Source organism: Phacochoerus africanus, chromosome 11 (assembly GCF_016906955.1).
Source record: "Phacochoerus africanus isolate WHEZ1 chromosome 11, ROS_Pafr_v1, whole genome shotgun sequence".
NCBI lineage: Eukaryota > Metazoa > Chordata > Mammalia > Artiodactyla > Suidae > Phacochoerus > Phacochoerus africanus.
Window position 1 is genome coordinate 32,663,325 of NC_062554.1, and position 23,448 is coordinate 32,686,772.

Here is a 23,448-nt window from a genome sequence, read left to right on the forward strand (position 1 = left end):
CAGTGTCTTTAGATAAATGTGCTTAATTATAGCTTAGGCAGAGAATGTAGAGGAAAATATGGCAGTCTAGTTAAGACTCTGAGATCAGGTTTCCATGAGACTATGGTGGTAATTTAGACATCTCTTGTGAGATAGAAGACCAAAAGGAGGAATTTGTTTTATAGCCACTCCACCCTAATTATAAAAACCAACCAAACCAAACTAAACCAAACAAAAAAGCAAACCCCACTAAAAATAAACTGAAAGGGAGAATCTTGTGCTTTTTTTTAAACATACCCCTATATTTCCATTTATGCTTTACTTTCTCAATTAGAACAAAAAGCACAAATTATCAGGAAAATTTCACAAAGTTTCGGATTTTTCCCCCCTGTAGGAGATGGACCTTTTCCAAACAGGCTGACCAATGATCGATCACCTTCCGCCTTCCTCGTCTGACCCATGAACAATGAAGCAAAGGTCTTTCAGTAAATGCCACGCGGATACGCCCCTGTTAAGAAACAGTCACGCTTTTAGGGTCATGGAAATCCCCGAGTGGGTTTGCCAGGCCACTGATTAAGGGGAAGTGTGTGTGGTTATTACCGCTGGAGTTCCCCTAACTCTTAAGAGGAAAGCACCAGCACTCAAGCAAACCGCCAGGAAGAGTGCGGGACACTGTGATCCGGCTGGGGGTGGGAAGGGGTGGGAAGGGGCGGGGCGGGGGGGGAGACGTTTAAAAGGCTACGTGAGACTCCAGCCCGCAAGGAACAGCCGGGTGTGACGCGTGTCACCCGCGAAGACTCGGCCGGCACATCCTCGTTGCGTGGACCGGCCAGAGCAGCACATCTGCGACAAGAGCTGGGGTGAGTGAACGCGCGCGCGCGCGCGGGCGCGCGCGGGGGGTGGGGTGGGGTGGGGGCGGTGCTGTCTGTGCGCCTGCGCGCGTCTGTGCCCGCGACCCCTACCCCCTCGCCCCCGCCTCCCAATCCGGAAGGAGCCGAGTCAGCATCTGTCTGGGGGGCGCACGGAGCCAGCCGCAGAGGACCGGGGGAGGCGGTAATCAAACTCGCTGCAGGGCCTAGAGGGGCTCCAGAGGGCCTCTCGAGCCCCCAGGCACCGGATGAGAGTAGGAGCCCGGCCGCCCCTTCCCTGCGCGCCTGCGCTCTTCCGGCCTTTCCCCGCCGCCGCCGCCGCCGCCCATACTTGCTCCTCCGCCGGTGGGACCGGTGGGGCGGTTGGGACCCGCGCCTCCCTCAACGACACTCACTTTCCGTACGCCTTCCTGCTCGGTGTGCAGTTCCTATTTTCCTTTGGGGTGAGCCAGTGGAATGGGGAAGTTTTAATTGGTTTAATTCGATTGTCAAGCTGGTGCCAGATGAGTTACAGCTCAGAGCCTAAAGCAGGGCATAGTCAGGACTCGGTAGAAAATCTTTACTTAATGAATAGATGGAGGAGTGTTCCTAAGTGGTGGCAGAAAGAGCAGATTTTTGGTGGTTTTCCTGGTGATCAGCGTGGCAAACGCTGTAGTGCCACCAATCCAGTTAGTAAAAGTGCTAGGGGTGTTTACCAGATGCAAAACCGGCAGTAGTGTTAACTTTGCCATTCTCTATCGCCAACATTAGGTATTTCTAATACCTGCTACGTTCTAGGACCACCTCAGAAGACTGTACATGGGTTCTTCAGGTTTAATTCTCACAGTTCTAAGAAGTAGTTACTATATTTATCTCCACTGACAGTGAGCAAACAGGTGACACCCTTGCTATGGGGAGAGTGGTACTGGGACCCTAGATATCAGCCAGACTCCACAGCCTGGTATTAAACAGTCACTGAGTAGACTTTGTAGTCATTAATGTAAAATTGATGTCCTTGGTGCCATCCACATGAGGGTGCTTGGGGGCCCAGTCAAGTTTGCTAACACGCACTTCTCAGCAGAGAGTCTTAGTGTCGTATTTCCCTGGTGGCTCAGCAGGCTGAGGATCCCACGTTGTCCCTGCTTTGGTGTGGGTTCTTTCCCTGGCTCGGGAACTTTTGCGTGCCACAAGCACGCATGGATGTTGGGGGTGCGAGGGCTGATACAGAACTGAAACTCAGTTTTGTGAAGGAGGCAGACAGAAAAGGCACGCTCAACCTCCGGTATCAGAGACATGGATGTACTAAGTGCCTGAGAGGATAGAGACACCCAACATGCCGGAAGTCAGGGAGGCTGCCCACTAGAAATGATGAAGTAAGAAGAGATGAGGTTGGAGAAGGAACTGCTAGAAAGAGGAATTCCAGGAGAGTGGTATCAGAAGCCAACATTTCTTGAGAGGAAGTGGACCTCAGTGTCAGGTGCAAAAAATTCCACTGGTTTTGGGAACGTCATTGGTGTTACTCATATCGAGAGTTGTTTTGAGTGGTGCTGGCTAAAGCCAGAAGGGAGACCTCCGTAGACACTTGTGCACTTCACCTGGCAGTGAAGTGAAGATGAGGTACAGGTAGTTGCTCAAGTGAAAAGTGGGGTTGAAAGAAGGTTTTTTTTTTGGTGGTTTTGTGTGTGTGTGTGTGTGTGTGTGTGTGTGTGTGTGTGTCATTCGAAAGCCTAGACAGACCAAAGCATGCTTGTTATATTGAAGGGAAAGAACCAGTAAAGAGTGGGAGTTGAAATGAGGGAAATGGAGTTAGGGGCAAGGTTTCTGAGGTCTGTGGGAGAGGATGGGATTCTTTCAACTGAGGCTGTGAGTTGTGAGCAAGAAAGGCATAGATTTGAGAATGTAAAAGGGTTACTGCTCAATGATTTGTCTTCTTTGAGAAATAGAAGGCAAACAATCTACTGAAAGTGAGATAGGGAGTGGAGAGTAGCAGAAGGTACATCTGAGGAAGGTGTTGAAGGTTTGGAAGAGCTGTGTAGGGCAGTGGGCTAGGGATGAGTGTAATTGCTGAGGGATGGCGAAGGGCCAGCCAAGGTGGAGTCTGATGTCATGCTGGTCCCTTGTCTGCAAGGCTGTAGATCTTCCCCAGCAGTGTTTAGAATTCTAGTATTGGAAATAGTTAAGACAGTTTGAATTGATCCAGGGTTGGCATCTTGGCATATTTTTGTATATTTATAGTATAACTGTTGCCTAAATTCTCATAGACATATGCCTTGTTCCCACATCAGAACTTCTTTAGGATAAGATCTTTTGAAGGCTTTGCAATTTCAAATGCCTAGGACCTAGGCTAACATAAATGAATGAAACTAGGAGTGGTCTCTTTTAAAGCACACTTTGCTCACATATTTAACAGGAAAATTCCTAACAGGTAGGAATCGTCTTCCTTTCCATGAAGAAGTATGGTACCACATGTCTGCCTTTCATTGTTATTATTTTTGATGGACACAGATATTAGAACAATTTCACTTTGTAATTCTACTATTTGAAAAACAGTAGTGCTGGCCCAGTGACAAATAGCAGCTGACAGTCAGTTTCTGTATCAGAGCGCCAAACGGCAGAGCGTGTGCCCCTCTAAAGGGTACAGCCGCTGCTCGGCACTAGCTGATTGTGCCATGCAGGAATATAGGCCCAGTGTAGCCAGATCTTGTGATTTTTCAAGAGAAGGTTGGAATCTAGAATGTCATGGGAAGTGTCTTAACTTCTTAAAAATGTTGGTCATTAGCTATAACATTTAAAAATACCACAGTCCAAGAAAAATCTTATTTTGAAAACTGGTGAAATTCAAATAAGGCATGTAAATTAATTTATAGCATTGTATCAATGTTAGTTTCCTGGTTTCTATAGTTGTAGATGTTAATTTGGGGGAGGTTGAGTGAAGTATGTAGAAACTCTTTATTTTTGTGAATTTTATGTTTAAATTTCAAAGTAAAAAGTTAAAAAATTAGTGAAATGTTGGAGTCCAAACATAATACCTCTGCTGGCCACCTGTTTGAGCACTCTGGTTTTTGTGTGGGATTTCTTGGCTTCTGCAGTGCCTGGCATAGAACCTTGTACATGGTAGACATTCAGCAAGTATAAGCGCTCTGCTTTGGAAAACTTTAAAAAGAGATCATTGTGTTACATCTATGAGTGATTTGACTTTCAAAACTGTCTTTTTTTTTTTTTTAACAGGTTTTACAAAAGAGACAAACTTTTCTACTTCTAGATTTTTCCAGTTTTTTTCTAATAAATCAAAACATCTCAAAATGGAGGCCTAAAACTCTCAAAAGGGACTTAGTCTAATCTCCGGGAGGTAGTTTTGTGCATGAATAAACAAAGTAGTTCACTGTAATTTTTGGTATCCAAAGAATGTTAATTTAAAAAATATGATCTAGTTGTAAGAGCTATTAACTATAAAGCAATACTTAGTTTGATTCTGAATTTGACTTGTGGATGTAAAGAAGTGATTGTAGCTGGCACATACTGTTCAAGTACTCTTTTCAAAGTTGGCCAGGTAGTCTCCCACTGGCTGCTGTATGGAACAGAAAGAAGTACCTGTGTTTGGTAAAGATTTAAAAATGAGTGACAGTTATCTAGAACAAAGAGCTAATATTCAGCCCTCTGCTAAATTAGAGAAATACGCGTATAAAACCTTTGCTATGTTAAAAGTTTCTGCAATGACAAAGAAATGTCAAGAACAAAACTTTTTGATAGATGCAACAAATTTAGAGAAAGTTTGAAAGATGAATGTGATGGTTGGTAAAGAAATTAACCGCTTATAAGACTATTGATACTTTAAAAGTTAAAAATTTACCTTGTTCAGATGGGCTATTATCTCTGAGGATAATAGAATGAGAATGATGGCTGGGTGGTTACATTTTGGTAAATGAACAAACTTACTCAGAAAGAAAATTCACACAGAGACAGTAATAAACACCAAGAATGTTTTTCTAACAATGTGTAAAATTTTTGACTAATGAAGGGAAAACTGAAGTTAGTTAGACACAATAACTCACCTCTGAGGGAAATAATCACTGGTATTGAGGTACGTTTCTCTTGCCACCTGGAAATAAAGCATTCACATCTGCAGTAGAGAGCCCCGCCATGTGTGGTACCCAGGAAACATGCTTGCAAATCACTTGCAGAAAAACCATGATGACTTGTTTATTGGTCATTGCTGATATTGATGTAGCACCTACTTACCAAGAGCTAGTCAGTAGTTGAGAAACTCTGAATTTTGCAGTCTCTGCTGTTCAGAAGTAGTGGATTGTGACAAAGTGAAATTATTATTGTGTTTTGTCATGATGAATTCTGGCTCAAGATATGCTATCTGTGAAATAATTTCTGACCAAGGCCAATTTTTTTTATCCGTTTTTTTTTTTTTGATTACCTGTCTTAGCTTGCAGACTCAGCATTGTGACATTTGACTGTTTTTAAAAATAAATCCACTATCAGGAGATTTGATGTTAGTTCTCAACGGGATGAAGCTGAACCTAAAAGACCAAGTGAGCAAATATATTCATCTCTGATTATTTATTTGAAGTGTAATGTTTAATTTGCTAAAATCTAATGGTATCACTGTGACTAAGCAGTCAGGTACCTGACTATCTATGTGAAGTAATTATTATTTCTAAATCTTGAAACTAGGTCTTGAGATAGATTAGCCAATTCTGATACTAATTAAGATCATTATTTGGAAGAAAATTTTACCTTGTTTTGTTCTTCCTATTAAAGTGATTGTAGGAAGGAAAATTACTTAATTTGAGCAAGATTTAGGATATACTATATTTCATTGAATCTAAGATGTCATCATTTGTAAAAAATCATATTTTATGTACCCATAAAAAATAAAAATGCTGTTAATTAAAGTATGACATGCCATTAACTGTAAGATAACCTCTCCATAACAGAGATACTAAAACATGCACCTTAAAATCAGTGAAATATAGTAATCCATTCTTTTCCTCTTTTGAGGTAGGTCTAATTTTTTTTATGGCTCCCAAATTTCATAATTTTTTAAAAAGCAAACATGGTTTGAATAGTTTTGTGTGCATAGAACACTTACACAGTATAGCTTTCTGCCAAAACAAACTAGCTGCCTGAGACATTTTATCTTCAGGCTGACTGAATGTCACTGAAGCATACCAGTGGAGAGAGTGGCCCGCCTGTGGAAATGCAAGACACCAAACAGCATCTTGATCACCTAAAGCACTCTACACTTTTATGAAGGGTTTTTATTTTTATCACTAGGTACTGTGAGGCATCTTGTTTACATTGTACAGTAGAAAAAGTATAAAGTGTATACAAAGGTGCAGGTTGTACATAATTGTCCCTTAAAATGTATCAGTATATAGAAATTAGAATCTTGCCATGCCCAAGCCCTAAATGCAAAGAAGAAAACAGAATGAAAGATTTCCCGTTCTAAGTGTTCAACCTAGTACTAAAATTAGTAAAAATCAAAAGCCATGCACAAAACTACCTCCCCAGAGAAAGGCTAGTCCCTTTTCCCCTGCATCCACTTTATTATGAACATAGAGAAAAATAGTGTATTCTTATCAGATTTAATGAAAAGTACCAACATGTTTGAACTGAAGTATGACTTTTCATGTGAACTCTACCGAATGTCTACATATTCAGCTTTCCCTGCTGGAGTTCCTGTCTCAGAAAGGAGTCTTGCTCGTGCTGGTTTTTATTACACTGGTGTGAATGACAAGGTCAAATGCTTCTGTTGTGGCCTGATGCTGGATAACTGGAAACAAGGAGACAATCCTATGGAAAAGCATAAAAAGTTATATCCTAGCTGTAGCTTTGTTCAGAATCTAAGTTCAGTTAACATTTCCGGAGCCACTTCTCAGCCTACTTTTCCTTCAGGAACAAATTCCACACATTCACTACATCCAAGTTTGGAAAACAGTGGCTATTTCAGTGGCTCTTATTCAAGCTTTCCATCAAATCTTGTAAACTCCGGACCAAGTCAAGATTTTTCTGCCTTGAGGATAAGTCCCTACCATTGTGCAATGAATACCGAAAAAGACAGATTACTTACTTTCCAGATGTGGCCATTGACCTTTCTGTCGCCAGCAGATCTGGCAAAAGCAGGCTTTTACTACATAGGACCTGGAGACAGAGTGGCTTGCTTTGCCTGTGGTGGAAAATTGAGCAATTGGGAACCAAAGGATGATGCAATGACAGAACACTTACGACATTTCCCCAACTGCCCATTTTTGGGAAATCAGCTTCAAGACTCTTCAAGATACACTGTTTCTAACCTGAGCATGCAGACATATGCAGCCCGCTTTAAAACATTCTGTAACTGGCCCTCTAGTATTCCAGTTCATCCTGAACAGCTTGCAAGTGCAGGTTTTTATTATATGGGTAAGAAACTTAATCTGATGATTAAAAAAAACAAACGTGTTTTATCTAATGTTTTATCAAACAACATGTATTCATAAGTTTGGGTCCAAAATTGATTTTAGGTCACAGTGATGATGTGAAGTGCTTCTGCTGTGATGGTGGGCTGAGGTGTTGGGAATCTGGAGATGATCCATGGGTGGAACATGCCAAGTGGTTTCCGAGGTAACTTTTAAAATTTTCTTTGCAAATGGGTGTGATTATTGTGAGATGAGTTATATGTGTTTATCTTATAATAAAGTCTCTTTGTTTTAAAAACACATTTCTGAATAAATTTAGGATGGATTACTTAGAAAAACAATTGCTTAAAAGGTTCTGATGGAAATTTAAGATGAAATATCTTGGGTTTTCTTTGTAAATACAGACACACACACACACACACACACACACATACATATATATAAATAACATACGCTCATTGTGAAACCCAAATCACAAATTCCCGTTGTGGCTCAGCAGAAGCGAATCTGACTAGTATCCATGAGGATGCAGGTTTGATCCCAGGCCTCACTCAATGGGTTAAGGATCCGGTGTTGCTGTGAGCTGTGGTGTAGGTCTCAGACCCACCTCAGATCCTGCATTGCTTTGTCTGTGCTGTAGGCCGGCAGCTACAGCTCTGATTTGTTCCCCTAGCCTGGGCGTCTCCATGTACCATAGGTGCAACCCTAAAAAGACCAAAAAAAAAAAAAATTGTTGAAAAGTACAGAGACAAAAAATTTAAATGTCCCGAAAGCTCATTACCTAAGGATGACCACAGTTAGCCATTTTAGTGAACACCCCTCCAGAGATAGCTCTATGCAAATGTACATATAGATAAATGTATATAATTTTACATGAATTAGATATTATATGTACTGTTTTGAAACTTGTTTTTCAGTCAACATTGGGTATTTCCATTCCTTCAACACTCAATAATGTTGATTGGTTACCTGTCACCAGGTATTGTCTGTCATAGGTACTTAAAATAGTTGAACAATACCAAGACTCTAGTCTCAATGTTAAACTTTTAGAAGGAGAGGACAGACAATAAAAATAATAAGTTATGTAGCATGTTGGAAGATAATAAGTGCTATGGATAAAAAGAAAAAAAGAGGAGTTCCTGTCTAATGAATCCGACTAGGAACCATGAGGTTGTGGGTTCGATCCCTGGCCTTGCTCAGAGGGTTAAGGATCTGGTGTTGCCGTGAGCTGTGGTATTGGCTGGCAGCTACAGCTCCAATTCTTCCCCTAGCCTGGGAACCTCCGTATGCTGTGGGTGCAGTGCTAAAAAGCAAAAAAAAAAAAAAAAAAAAGAAGAAAGAGCTGAGTAAGGGAGATTGAAGGACCAGGTTGGTTGCACTATTAAGTAGGGTGATCAGGGTAAATATAGACCCATCTCATCTATTTTGATCACCACATAGCATTTTATTGTTAAGTCTTACAGTTTTGATTATTTCATACTTCTCCATTTTTAATCAAAATCAGTTAGCCTATAATTATGTTTTTCATGGTCAACACTTTTAGCTTTTTTTTTTGGTCTTTTTAGGGCTGCACTGGTGAAATATGGAAGTTCCCAGACTAGGGGTCGAATCAGAGCTGTAGCTGCCACCCTACACCACAGTCACAGCAATGCAGGAACCAAGCTGCATCTGTGACCTACACCACAGTTCACGGCAGCACTGAATCCGTAACTCACTGAGCGGGGACAGGGGTCGAAGCTGCGTCTTCATGGATCCTAGTCGGTTCAGGTTCGTTACTGCTGAGCCATTATGGGAACTCCACTTTTAGCATTTTTAATGTTGATTACTAAACTTAGTATCCTAACTCATTTGCATTATTTAGGTTTTTAAACATAATACCGTATTTTCATTTATAGCAACTTTGTACTCCCCAAATATTTCAAATTTCAAAAATTATGAAGATGATAGAAAACACCTTGCATAGGCATTTTTCAAAAGTGCCCCTGGCTTTCCACTGTGGTAATTTTGTGAATATAGAGAAAGGGTAAATTTGCTTTGGTTGTATCATGAATTCATTTTATACTTAAATTTCACAGTAAATATACATTATCTAGGAACTGCCAAACTTGTGAATATCTGACTTATTAGAAAATGTGTTCAGGAGTTCATGTCATGGCTCAGCGGTTAACAAATCTGACTAGCATCCATAAGGACACAGGTTCGATCCCTGGCCTTGCTCAGTGGGTTAAGGATATGGTGTTGCTGTGAACTGTGGTGTAGGTCACAGACCTGGCTTGGATCCTGCGTTGCTGTGGCTGTGGTATAGGCTGGTAGTTACAGCTCAGATTGGACCCCTAGCCTGGGAACCTCCATGCCTCGGGTGCAGGCCTAAAAAAGCAAAAAGAAAAAAAAAGAGAAAAAAGAAAATGTGTTCATCTTCCTCATTCTTTTTCCCTTTGTATATTTTCAGTTTTTAAACATAACAAAGCTTATATATGAACAGTATGATTTATTAGGGAACTTTCTACCTGTCTCCTTGGCTCATTATTAATGTTGAGAGTGTTTTTAGGAATCTTAGAATAGTTGAAGAGGGCAGCTAAGGACTCAGAGTGGAGACAGCCTCACTTATCTACAGTGGACTGACAGCCTCCTGACCCTTATCCACTTCAGCCTTGGCAGATTCCAGCTATAGCCTTCCTCTTTCTTATGTCATCTTGCTTTGACTGCAGTATCTCCTACCACTTCCTGTATGCTAAATGAATAGTTGGGGGTTATAGTTATATTTATGCATATTTGAAATACTTATCAATCTACAAATGACTGAATTAAAATAAAGACGCAAACTTAATTTTGCTTACATTTTAGGTGTGAGTACTTGATACGAATTAAAGGACAGGAGTTCATCAGTCGCGTTCAAGCCAGTTACCCTCATCTACTTGAACAGGTAGGGACAGGTTTTCCTTTGCTTTTTTAAAATTGTTGGTTGAATTGATTTTCTGATAATTGTAGAGAATATAGTATTTTAGTGAAAAGAGTTACTTTAAAAATACATTTTCTTTTTTTAATACACAACATGTTTCAGCACTGTTCTTTGGATAACAACAGCTCCAGAATTAGAAACCACCTGAAAAGGAACACTTAAATTATATTTCTGAGTATTTCTCCGATAAAGTTGCAATAAATATAATTATTTGAAGAAAAAACTCAATAGTAGCATTTAATAGTTTTATTATATAAATTTTTCTCAAAAGGACTCAAAAAAGATAATTGTTGAGTTCCTGTCATGGCTCAGCATAATGAACCCAACTGGTATCCATGAGGATGTAGGTTTGATCCCTGGCCTCGATCTGGTGTTGCTGTGAGCTGTGGTGTAAGTCACTGACGCGGCTTGGATCTGGTGTTGCTGTGGCTGTGGCATAGGCTAGCAGCTATAGCTCCGATTCGACTCCTAGCCTGGGAACTTTCATATGCCTAGGGTGCAGCCCTAAAGAAGAAAAAAAAAGAAAAAAAAGATAATTGTATTGCCCTTTCCGCTTTTACCAGAAAAGCAAATAAGAACCTGTAGAATAGTTTGAAGGTCAAACACTTTCTTCCCAGAGGCAAGGGTCTAGCTTATCCCAAAGGATCTTCCAGAAAACAAAAGATTTTCAGGATGATAGGCAACCAATGATTGTCTGATAGATCACTGAAAAGGTGTAGCCCTTTTCTTGCCTTAATGAAAGTGGGTTTTATTTCTTAATATACATAGACATACTCTCTCAGTTTGTGACCTATAGAGTCGCTGTTGAATGTAAATGAAGTTCTGCTTTTGACCAAAAAAATTATGTTGCCAATAAGCAAGTTAGTTTGCAATGAATTAAAGTTTCTTGATTAATTTTTATTGCAATGTATAGGATAAGATTTACATTTTAATCGGTACACATTTTTTTCTATAGCTATTGTCTACTTCAGACAATCCAGAAGATGAAAATGCAGAGCCACCAAGTATGTATAATGAGGATAATTACTATACTTAAATATTAGAACTATTTGATACTGTTAAGATTGAAAATTGCTAATTATAATAATATACATTTGTATTATGATTTGTAATTTCAATGTATTTTCAAACACACTGGTATTTTTCAAGCTTTAGTGCATATCACACTTGCCTCAGGAACTCTTAAAAAATACTGTAGATTTCTAGTCTCTACTTTAGCCGTACTGAATTGAATCAGAGGATCTAAGGAGGGGCCTTGAGCATCTGTAGTTTTAACAAACTGCATACATATTATATCCAACCTAATCCTTATTTTCAGACTAGTGTGAGAATGGGTACACTGTGACATTAGATTGCTCACATATTCCTATGAAATGGAGAGAGCAGAAAACAATATCCCCATTTTTCAAAGGGACCCTGAGGCTCAGGGAGGTGAAGTGACTTATTGATCACCTTAAACCTTAAAGGTTTATAGAGCCAATATTTGAACATGCTCTTTTCCATTATGCAGTGTTCAATTCAATAAATATTTATTGTGCTTTTGCTATTCTGAGGAAAGAATAGAGAAGAGGATAAACATAACACCTGCTCTCTTGAGCTAGTGATCTAAGAGACACAAGCAAATACACAGATAGGAGAACAGTATGGAACGTAAAGTGTGCTCTCAAGAGTACATGCGGGACAATTAGCCCAGACTTGGAAGGTCAGAGAAGCCTTTCTAGAAGTATTTGTCTTAGCATAGAATCAAAGGGAAGAATAGGAGTTAACCAAATAAAGGGAGAAAAAGAATATTCTAGGCAGAGAGGCCAGCACATGAAAGGCTAAAATGACAAAAGAGAACAGGTGCATTTGATGAACTGAATAAAATTCTGTGTGGCTAGACGTAGGATTTGCAAATAGATAAGTGAATGAGGAAGGCTAGCTGTAGGAGTGGTCAGCACTACAAGGCAGAATTTGACTGAAGAGCTGTCAGTTTGTGACTTCTGGGCTAGAGTTTAGAGGGGGAATGAGTAAGTAGAAGGAATGAGGCTGAAGGGGTAAACAGGATGCAGACTATAAGATCTTGTAAGCCGCAACTCACTTATCCTCAAAGCATAAGAATTGTTGATGAAATTTAAGAAGGAATGTGACACATTCAGATTTGTGTTTTTAAAAACTCATTCTGGTTACAATGTTGAAAATGAATTTGGAGCAATATTGTAGGAGGCCATTGTACTAATAGAGGTGAGTGATGACAGTTGGCCTCTTTCAAAATCATGTGAAACAGGAGTTCCCGTTGTGGCTCAGCAGATTTAGAACCCAACGTAGTCTCCATGAGGATGTGGGTTTGATCCCGGGCCTTACTCAGTGGGTTAAGGATCTTGCATTGCCACAAGCTGTGGTGTAAGTGGCAGATGTGACTTGGATCCAGCATTGCTGTGGCTGTGGCGTAGGCCGGCAGCTATAGCTCTGATTCAACCCCTGGCCTGGGAACTTGCATATGCCGCAGGTGAGGCCCTAGAAAAAAGAGAACTGTGAAACATATTTGATTTAGATAGCTCATTTGTTCACTGAGCATGGGAAAAAGGAATCTCAGTGCTGGTGGGAATGATCCCCAACCTTCTGTTTATTTCTCCCACTCATAGTTATGCCAGATAATGCATATTTTGAATCTGAATACAATATTCCACATTCTTATTTTAGTGACTCAAGATGTATATTGTTATTTTAAATTTAAGAAGGGTAATACAATATAGTACTTATACATTTTCTGGGCCTTACATTTTTGATATTGTAATATCTTACAGTTTAGAAAATATGTAGACTATCCCAATATGTGTTAAATTCTTTATTCCACATAGTTGTTCATTTTGGACCTGGAGAAAACCATTCAGAAGATGCAGTCATGATGAATACACCTGTGGTTAAAGCAGCTTTGGAAATGGGCTTTAGTAGAAGGCTTGTAAAGCAGACAGTTCAGAGTAAAATCCTAACAACTGGAGAGAATTATAAAACCATCAGTGATCTTGTATTAGATTTACTTAATGCAGAAGATGAAATAAGGGAAGAGGAGAAAGAAAGAGCAACTGAAGAAAAAGAATCAGGTACACATATTTATTAACAGTCTTTATTTCCATAAGGATGTCACTGGTATAGTTATTGAAAATATACTTATAGTTATTTAATCCAATCAGATTTTAAGTCTAATATTCTGCATTTGAATTCTGAAAATTTTCTTCACATTAAAATATATTTGAATTGCTTATAAGTAAATGGATATGTATATATTGAGTGAAAGCATTGTTTCCTACTTTTTCTTAATTTCTATTTTTCCTCTGGATAATTGACTGCATATGTAATTATTCATGGCACATTTTTGATCCCAGACTAGTTCCTCACTCCTCTTTGCTGTAGATTGGGGTGGGATCAGGAACAATCATTAATTTTAATACTGGCATAACAGTGTGCCTAAGCCTGTGACTATAATTTAATGTATAAATTATAATAATAGAAATTATTGTATATAATTTATTATATACAAATTAAATAATACAAATTACAATAATTTAATGTACAAATTATAAATTTGTGACTTGTCCACACAAGGATTGAGTTCCATTTTAGAGTATCCTTCTGTTATTTAGGGGAATGCTGGGATGCTATTTCACATTCTCTCAAAACAAATTACACATGACCTTCCACGCCAGCCTGTCTGCTCCCTGTTGCCTCTACTTTACTGCCCTTTACAAAACACTCCCTTCTCTGCAGGTTCCTTTTCATCTGGTTGCTCTGACTGCCATGAGCACTCTGGCCTAGACAAAGAGAAATGTTGATCTCTCCTTTGCCACTCTTTCCCAAGCATGGACCAGATCCAAGAGTTCTTTCAACACAGCTGAAAACAGGCTACAACTTAAAATAAGCTCTTACTGGAGATTTAGGGATAACAGAAGAGCATTATATCACAGATGCAGTTGACAACTAAATGTGGGCTCTCTTGGTGCCCGTGCCCCTAAGCACATCCTCATGAATCTCTCTGCCTAACTCCTGATTCATCTCTGTGTAGCTCTGGTCAGTTTACCTAATGACTGTGACAGTCCCAAGCAAAGCTCAGGGCCCTAAATATCCACAAAGTCCAGAAAGAGAAAGGTTTGCCCCATATCCTTGTCCAAGGTCATGTGGCACCTCTTTCTTCTCAGGATGGTTGATGGTGAGATGTTACTCCATTCCTGGAGGAACCTTCCCCTGGCCAACCCAGACAAACATACCAGACTGTAGTAATAAAGCATCCTCTATTTGCCAAAGTGTGAAATATTCAGTTCTGCACGTCACCAGTACAGCAGCAACATTGACCAAGTTCATCTTCGTGCAGCTTCGTCAAGTTCTTTTCCATCGTCAGGTGAAGAGAAGGCTACAGGTCCTTCCTGTAGTCCTCTCAGTCTTCACTGTCATTAGTGAACAGCTCCTCTCCACAGTGGTTTATGGACTCTATAAAGTCTAAAGCCATCCAGCTATAAAATATTTCTTTTTCTTCCAAAAAAAAAAAAAATCAACAAAGTTTCCAGAGATGACTTCATGTCAGCAGTATACAGTAATTTTCATTGTCAAAAAGATCCATTAGCTTCTCAGCTCCCCATTATATCCATACTCCCAAACACAGTGTCTGCACATAGTCTGTACTCAATAAATATTTTTTGAATGACTGAATGAAAATACTTATGTTTTCATGGCATATTTATAGTTTCTCAGAACAGTAGGTGACTAATTCCTTGATGGGTGTAAATAAAGAGGCAACTTAGGATATTTTTTTCAGAATAAAAGAATAATACACTTTAAAGTTATATTCAAGTCTTTACCACTTATAATCCATAATACAGTTAATGACTTTGAAAGGAGACTATTTTCGTCAGCTACTAGCAATCTAGTTTTATAAATCAGAGAACTTACTACATTAGGTGAAGTAAAATGTAATTAGAAAAATAAAAAAATTGAAAAATTAATATATTCAACATCAAGTATAAATTATATTTTAATTTTCTGATATAATCACTACTTCTGACATAGATTATTTAACAGTATATTAAGCGCTAATTCTTTTGCCCTTTTGGCTGTTACTTCTTTGTGCTACTGCTCTTTCAATGCTGGAAGTTGGCGGTTCATTTGTTCAACAGGTATTTCTGGAGCATAGACTTTGTGCCACTCGCTGTTCTAGGTCCTCGTCTCTTTCTCATTTATTCCCAGAACTTCAATTCTCTTCAGAATGTCTATCTCAGGCCTTGACTTCCTGACTAAGCACAGTTTTTTATTCCTTATTAAACAATATTTGACAAAGTCATAGTTTCTAAAACCTAACAGTCATCTCCCCCCCCCAAATATTTTTTCATTAAACAGCCCAATTTCTCATTATTTTGTATAAAGGCTTTATGGATCATGGTAAAACTATGATAATTGATTAATAAACCTAGATTCATAAGTCATATTCAAAAGAGATGATAAAATTGCAGAGTACCCAAGTATAAAATATTTTACCAATAGGTACAAAAATCTAGATCTGGAAGGAGAATACAGTGATGACTAGTAGGATTTATTTTTCAAAATGCTGTTACTGCCTTTCTCCCCTTATTGTAAAATATTTAGGCAATGGCAATATTATGTCCAATCTGGGGAAATAATCATTAATCAGCAATTTCATCTTAAAATGGAATTTTAAATTTAATGACTGAATAATTTAAGAAAAAAAATAGTCTGTCACTTTAAATCTCTTGATTTTTGCCTTTCCCCACTTTGACAGGATTGGATTGGAATTTTTTTTTTTTTTTTTTTTTTGTCGTTTTGCCATTTCTTGGGCTGCTCCCGCGGCATACAGAGGTTCCCAGGCTAGGGGTCTCATCGGAGCTGTAGCCACTGGCCTATACCAGAGCCACAGCAACTCGGGATCCGAGCCGTGTCTGTGACCTACACCACTGCTCACGGCAACGCCAGATCCTTAACCCACTGAGCAAGGGCAGGGATCGAACCCGCAACCTCACGGTTCCTAGTTGGGTTCGTTAACCACTGCGCCACGACGGGAACTCCTGGATTGAAATTTTTTAAGTTGTAAGTTTTATTTGGTTAAAAGCTTATTAGCAGTATTATTACAGAATGGTTGAGAGCATAGATTGTGACACCAGGTTGCCTCGGTTTGACTTTTGCTAGTCATGTGTCCTTTAGCAACTTACTTGCCTCGAAGGGCTGTTGTGAAGATGAAATGAGTTAATACTGTAAAATGCCTACCACAGTGCTCAGGGTTAGTTCTTATTATAAGTAGAGTTATTGTCAGGCACAAAGGATAAGGTAAGCCCAAAGCTAGCGATCAGCCTCAGCACCTAACTGATTATGAATTATGGTTGTATTCATTCAGTTGTATGTGTAGATGTGGAAGGAAGTTTGTGGGCAGAGTTGGAACATGATTGCGTTTTTTATTTTTTTCTATAAAGATGACCTATCATTGATCCGGAAGAACAGAATGGCACTTTTTCAACACTTGACTTGTGTGCTTCCAATCCTGGATAGTCTACTAATTGCCAGAGTGATTAGCGAACAAGAACATGATGTTATTAAACAGAAAACACAGACATCTTTACAAGCAAGAGAACTGATTGATATTATTTTAGTAAAAGGAAATTTTGCAGCCACCATATTCAAAAACTCTCTACAAGAAATTGATCCCATGTTATACAAGCATTTATTTGGTGAGTGCTAGAAATTTACTTTTGGAATTTTCTAGGTCAAGAAAATATGCTCTTATTAATAATTTGTAATTATTGAAGATAATTTAACGTAATTTAGAAACCATTAATTGTACAAAAAGATTGGAGATTTTCTCTGCCTTGACATTATGAAAATTATTTGTAGTATTTGGCTAGAGTCTAAACTGTTAGTTTAAAAATATATCTTCTGTGACTAAATATTAACCTTATTTGTAACAGTGATTCTTTTTCTTTTCCTCCCTTAGTGCAACAAGACATAAAGTATATTCCCACAGAAAATGTTTCAGGTAAAATAGCATTAATAATTTAAACTAGTACAAAACATTATTTTTTTGTTTTCTTGGCTTTTTGTTGAGGAAGAAGTAGCAAATTGCCTTTTATTAAAATTTGCTTTTCTCTTCTTAGATTTATCAATGGAAGAACAATTGAGGAGACTACAGGAAGAAAGAACATGCAAAGTGTGTATGGACAAAGAAGTGTCCATAGTGTTTATTCCGTGTGGTCATCTGGTAGTCTGCAAAGATTGTGCCCCTTCTCTAAGAAAATGTCCTATTTGTAGAGGTACAATCAAGGGTACAGTTCGTACATTTCTTTCATGAAGATCTAAAACTTTGCCTAAACTTTAGAACTAATGGATTAAATGTATTATAATCTTAACTTTGTTACTGCTTTAGTTTCTTTAAATTTTTTATTTATTTACAACTCAGAAAATTTTGTTTTATATAAATGTATTTATATAAATATATATCTAAAACATGAACATATATATTTTATATCGTAAGGGAATGATAGACTTTTGTTCTTGTGAACAAAGAATAAGGAAAGCACTACAGGCACAATACTAAATGAAAATTATAGTACTATTGATATTGTAACTGAAGTAATTTTTTTGAACTGATCTTTCAGAATTTTCAGTATTTTGGAGAAACATGGATTCTCTTGCTTTATCTATCCCTGTCTTATACATAGAAGATCTTGATGTTTGTTGAATGACTTTTTCAGGACATGATGTTTTTGTAAAGAATTGTTAAGCAACATTTTAATAAAGCGATCAAAATTACTCTTGTTCTTAATACCTTTATTTCTATGATATTGGATAGTTCAGGCTCCCAGGCTCCTTCCATACCTCCTTAAGACCTCTTGAATATTGAACTACACGTTAGGTCCCTTTCTGGAAGAGGCTTCTCCGTTTATACTTGCAGAGTTTAGGGGTCAGCCTGGCTTTAAGCTATAGGATTTTATTGGATGTCTGAGTCAAAAGCAAATAATCCTTGCAGTAGGTTTGTTTATTCATTTGTCTGTTGATTCATTCAGGAAGTTTCATGCCTGCCCTGCCCATGGGGAAAAGCCCCTAATTTTATTGTCACTGCTTCTGGGACTTAGTACACTGGTTAGCAGTGTTTGGAACAAACTGCTTGTTCTCTTAAATCAGCTTTTTCTATACTGCCAGTGCAGAAGGATTTCCTCCCTTGCATTATTTTTTGGCACTCAGTATGTCCAATTCATAATTCTCTATCCTGCAGAGTTTTGAGGGCTTTGAAACCAGAAGTAACACTGTAATTGTGAATAATCTACAGAGACAAACAAAGGCCAATCACTTAAACCAGTTCTGGGTGTTTCTTGGAATTCTGCAGAGAGAAAGCTTAGGAAGCAAGCAAGGAGGAAGAGATTCCATCTCTTCGTTCTGATGCTAGGAGACTACTTGGGATGCACTTGATTTTGCCTCTTTGTTAGAAGAGATTTAGTTTTCCAGTTTCATGCTAACTGCGCTGTGTGAGGCTTAATTGTAATATTGCTTAGGTGATTTGTAAGTCAGTAATAAGATAAATCTTTGGATAGTATATACTCTTTTCACAACATCTGTTTTTTGTTTCATTCTTATTGCACACTACATATAATATTTGAGCTTTGCAACACCTCCACTGTGAAACTCTTGTTCATTTCTCATATTGGTAGTATATGTATAACTAACATAACCAACTTATTTATTCAAATATTTTGTTATTTCCCTAAGTGTTAGTTAAATTGAAATTTTTTTCTGGGAAAAATAAATCACTGTAAATAGTAATGGTAGCGCCATTTGCTGATGATATGTCAGGCACTGTTTTTAGGTGTTTTACATGCGTTAATCCATTTGATTCTCTCCAACTTCAGCCCCCATCCAACCTGGCCTTCAGTTCCCAGAATAAGGTAGATAATTTAAACCTCAATATACAATATATAATAAGTATTAACAATTCACAACTTTGCAGTGGGCTTAATTTACATAGGTTATGCTCATTATAACTTCTATCTACTCTTTATATTCATTTCCTGATATTGATACTATTAGTCATTAAGTTCCTTTGTGATCACAGCAAATGTCATTCAATCATCTTTACCTCCTGTAGAGATCTTGCACTTAATAGTAGACAATATGGATGTTTACTATGTAAGTTCCAGGCAAAACTATCTTTTTTTTTTTTTTTTTTTTTAGGTCCACATCCTTGGCATATGGAGGTTTCCAGGCTAGGGGTCAAATTGGAGCTGCAGGCACCAGCCTACACCATGGAGCTGGTGTCTGCAACCTATACCACAGCTCATAGCAACACTGGATCCCTGACTCACTGAGCAAGGCCAGGGATCAAATCCACATCCTCATGGATAGTAGTCGGATTCATTTCTGCTGCACCACAATGGGAACCTCAGATGGAGTGTTTAAGGAATTCACTCTTTTAGAAGGAACTCTAGTACCCTTGAAACAGAATATTAGTGGGTCAGAATTACTCATTCTTTTTAAAATTGTGCCAACCCCCACCCTTCTAGTCAAGAAGAAATAGGCAAGGTCTATGTCTGGAGTTTGTACTGTGCAGACAATAGGTATTTTTCAGATTTCACAATATACCTGTTATTTATCAGATTCCGACATGGCCTTGCATAGTTTTCAACCTCATTTTCTTCACTTTCCCCTTGCTCACTATATCCCAGCTATCTTGACTTTCTTAAGTTACTAAACGTAACAAACTCTTGCCTCAGGGTCTTTGACTGGAATGTTCTTTCGTTCACTCTTTCCGTGACAAATTTCTATTCATTCTTCAGGTCTTAACTTAGACTAGATGTTACTTCCTCAGAGAGGCCTTCTCTGACTTCCTCCATCTAAATTATATCCGTTAAGATTTTCTTTCTAATGCCCTCTTTGTTCTTTTTCTTCATGACATTTATCACAATTTGTATTTATATATTTATTTAATGTCATGTTATCAACATTTCCATGATAAAAGAAACTTGTGTTTTGTTCACCAGCACACATCTAGCACCTATCTTAGAACCTGATGTAGAAAAGTCCCTTACTGAATAAATGAGTGAATAAAAGACTCTCTGACTCTGAGTGAGAGTGACACATGAGAGAGAATTTCCTCCTCCTTAGTTACCACTGTTGATGAAATGCTAAGGCATAACCATTGATAGAGAATCATGGGCCAAATTCTGCTCTCCTATCAAAGGGAATTTTTAAAGACGAGCCATCAACCCAATTTAAAAGAAGATATATGTAGGGGGTTAGAATTGGAAGTAATTTCTGAATGATGAAGGCATTTCAAATTAGGAAAGAGCATTTTTAAAAGGTACAAATAGGGGCATTAGACTTAATAAAGTGACACACTGAACTTTCATGTATTAAGTGTCTATGCACATTATCTCATTTCAGATTCACTGTAACTTAAGAAAGGCAGTACAGCAGAGAGATGAAAAGTGCAGGCTTCGGTTTCAAATTATAACTGAGTAATCTTGGGCAAATTATTGAACATCTCTGTGTGTGAGTGCGTCTGCATGGAATGCGGATAATACAACAATATCTCACGGGATTGTGGTGTGGATTTAATTAGCTAATGCAAATATTTTGTAGGTGTTGTTTTTGTTCTTTAAAGATGGAATAGAGAGGTTAAGGTCTCATTGCCAAAGGTCTCATAGCCGGTTAGTGAAAGAGTTGGGAGGAGAACCCATATTAACTACCATCATCAACTGGAAGAGACCTTGGAAGTTCTTTAGCAATTATCTTGCACTAGGATATTTGAATTACTTCTGCAAGGAACCTCTCAAAAAGTTCTCATCTATTAGCTTTATTGATCTTACTGTAATAGCAGTGGATACAATATAACTTAGGCCATGCCTAAAAATAGTGATCCACGTGTTTTGTCAGGCCAAAATCCAATTCAAATTGGCTTAAGCATGTTGTGTCACATTATACTATGATATGGTACCATGTAACACCATATCCTACTGTACCATTTTCCAGAAACACGTAAGCACTGTTACATAAAATAAATATACATGGAAAAGCATTGTTAAACTTACTCAAAAGAGTTTTTTCAATATGATTGATCAATTGATGACATTAAAAGTGTCAAATGGAGTTCTCTGGTAGCCTAGTGGGTTAAGGATCCAGCATTGTCACTACTATGGCTCCAGTCACTGCCATGGTATGGATTTGATCCCTGGCCCAGGAACTTCTGCATATCCATGGGTTTAGCCAGAAAAAAGTGTCAAACTATAATGTGGATATCCTCAAAATATTTTAAGAGGTCTTCATTGTTGAAAATATTGGGAACCATTAGTTCAAAATAGATCTATGTCAGCTATTATGTTAGTTCCTAGCCAGGCTATTGAGCACCTAAAATGTGGCCTAGTTTGAATCGAGATATGTGGTAAGTATAAAATAGACAGTAAATTTCAAGGACCTAGTATGGAAGGATAGAAAAATATTTCAATAATTTATAATGATTACTTGTCAAAATAATATTTTATATATATGTAAATATATTATTAAAATTAATCTCACTTGTTTCTTTTTGGGGGGGTGCACTTGAGGCACATGGAAGTTTTCAGGCTAGAGGTCAAATCTGAGCTGCAGCTGCAGGCCTATGCTATACCCACAGCAATGCTGGATCCAAGCTGTGTTTGCAACCTACACCTCAGCTTATGGCAATGCACTGAGCAAGGCCAGGGATTGAACCCGCATCCTCATGGATACTAGTTGGGTTCTTAACCCACTGAGCCACAACAGGAACTCCCTCACTTGTTTCTTTTTACTTTCTTAGAATGGTTACTAGAAAATTTTATATTACTTATGTAGATCACATATTTTTTTTATTACTGAATGAATAACATTTATTGTTGTACAGTGATCGTCATTGGACAGCACTGATCTAGATAAATGTAATTGCTCTTAATTTTATTTCAACACATTAGAGACTCAGAGTTTATTAAAAGGTAATATGTGCTATAAAATATGATCTTCTCTAGAAAGCTACTCTCTCTGTGGACTCCCCCCAACATACTTTCCTCTGGGCTAGGTTAAAATTTTCTTTCATACCCCTTTATCATCCCTGTGCTTGACTTTATGATAATGCTTATTACATTGTATAGGGTTTGTTGGTCTCTTTTGCTAGTTTGTGAGCTCCTGGGAAGGGATGGTTTTTTATTCTCCCTGTCCTTAGAATTTATGCATAAGGTATGTACTCCATGATCCTCCCCCCCCCCAGTTTTATTGAGATATAATTGGCATACAGTACTATACAAGTTTAAGGCATCCAGCATAGTGATTTGATTTGCATACATCATGATATGATTATCACAAGTTTAATAAACATCAGTTATTTCATATAAGTGTAAAATTTAAAAAATAGAAAAAAATTTTCCTCTTGTGATGAGAACTTTAGGGATTTACTCTTAACAACTTTCATCTATAACATACAACAGTGTTAATTATATTTATCACGTTGTGTGTTACATTCCTAGTACTTACGTACATTTAATACTATGCATTTAATACTATGACCCGTTTATTTTGCAACTAGAAGTTTGTATCTCTTAACCTCCTATACTTAGTTCTTTCCTCCTCCTACCCTCTGGCATATACAGGCTTGTTCTCTATACTGTAACTGTTTATGTTTTGTTATGTTTGCTCATTATATAGATAGATAGATAGATAGATAGATAGATAGATAGATAGATAGATAGATAGATTCCGCATATAGCTGAAGTCACACTTCTGTCTCTAACTTACTTCACTTAGCATAATACCCTCTAAGTCCAGCCATGTTGTTACAAATAGCAAGATTTCTTTTTTATGGTTTACTAATACTCCATTGTATGAATATACCACATCTTCTTTATCCATTCATCTATTGATGGGAACTTAGGTTGCTTCCATATCTTGGCTATTGTAAGTAATGTTGCAATGAACATAGAGGTGCATATATATTCTAATTAGTGTTTTTGATATCCAGGAGTGCTATTGCTAGATCATATGGTTCTATTCTTAATTTTTTGAGGACTCTCCATACTGTTTTCTATAGTGGCTGCAATAATTTACCTTCCCACCAACAGTATACAGAATTCCCTTTTCTCCAAATCCTCACCAGCATTTGTAATTTGTGTCTATTTTAATGATAGCCATTCTTACAGGTGTGAGGTTATATTTTATTGTTATGATTTGCATTTCACTAATATTTAGCGATGTTGAGCATTTCTTCAAATGCCTGTTGGCCATC

The 23,448-nt window shown here is 37.9% G+C and overlaps 1 protein-coding gene across 2 annotated transcripts; it reads left to right on the top strand.

Moving 5' to 3' along the window:
- Positions 1–702: 702 nt before the first annotated feature.
- LOC125110729 (baculoviral IAP repeat-containing protein 3) lies at positions 703–17,978 on the top strand. Of its 2 annotated transcripts, XM_047752236.1 has the most exons (10): positions 723–839; positions 5,263–5,368; positions 6,501–7,238; positions 7,340–7,439; positions 10,079–10,157; positions 11,149–11,197; positions 13,034–13,276; positions 16,646–16,900; positions 17,164–17,205; positions 17,324–17,978. In XM_047752236.1, the coding sequence occupies exons 3-10, from the start codon at positions 6,602–6,604 to the stop codon at positions 17,515–17,517; spliced, it is 1,599 nt and encodes a 532-aa protein (XP_047608192.1). In that variant the 5' UTR covers positions 723–839; positions 5,263–5,368; positions 6,501–6,601; the 3' UTR covers positions 17,518–17,978. The 2 variants fall into 2 exon arrangements, with proteins under 2 accessions (XP_047608191.1, XP_047608192.1); XM_047752235.1 differs by having other exon boundaries at positions 703–839; positions 4,056–7,238.
- The last annotated feature ends 5,470 nt before the right edge of the window (positions 17,979–23,448 follow it).

What these genes read in the sequence shown, in the direction of transcription:
- LOC125110729 (XM_047752235.1), top strand. Translation starts at nt 6,389, where the DNA reads ATGAACATAGAGAAAAATAGTGTATTCTTATCAGATTTAATGAAAAGT. An exon ending in GTTATACAAGCATTTATTTG is followed by an intron (nt 16,901 to 17,163) that starts GTGAGTGCTAGA and finishes TTCCTCCCTTAG; the next exon opens with TGCAACAAGACATAAAGTAT. An exon ending in TCCCACAGAAAATGTTTCAG is followed by an intron (nt 17,206 to 17,323) that starts GTAAAATAGCAT and finishes TTCTCTTCTTAG; the next exon opens with ATTTATCAATGGAAGAACAA.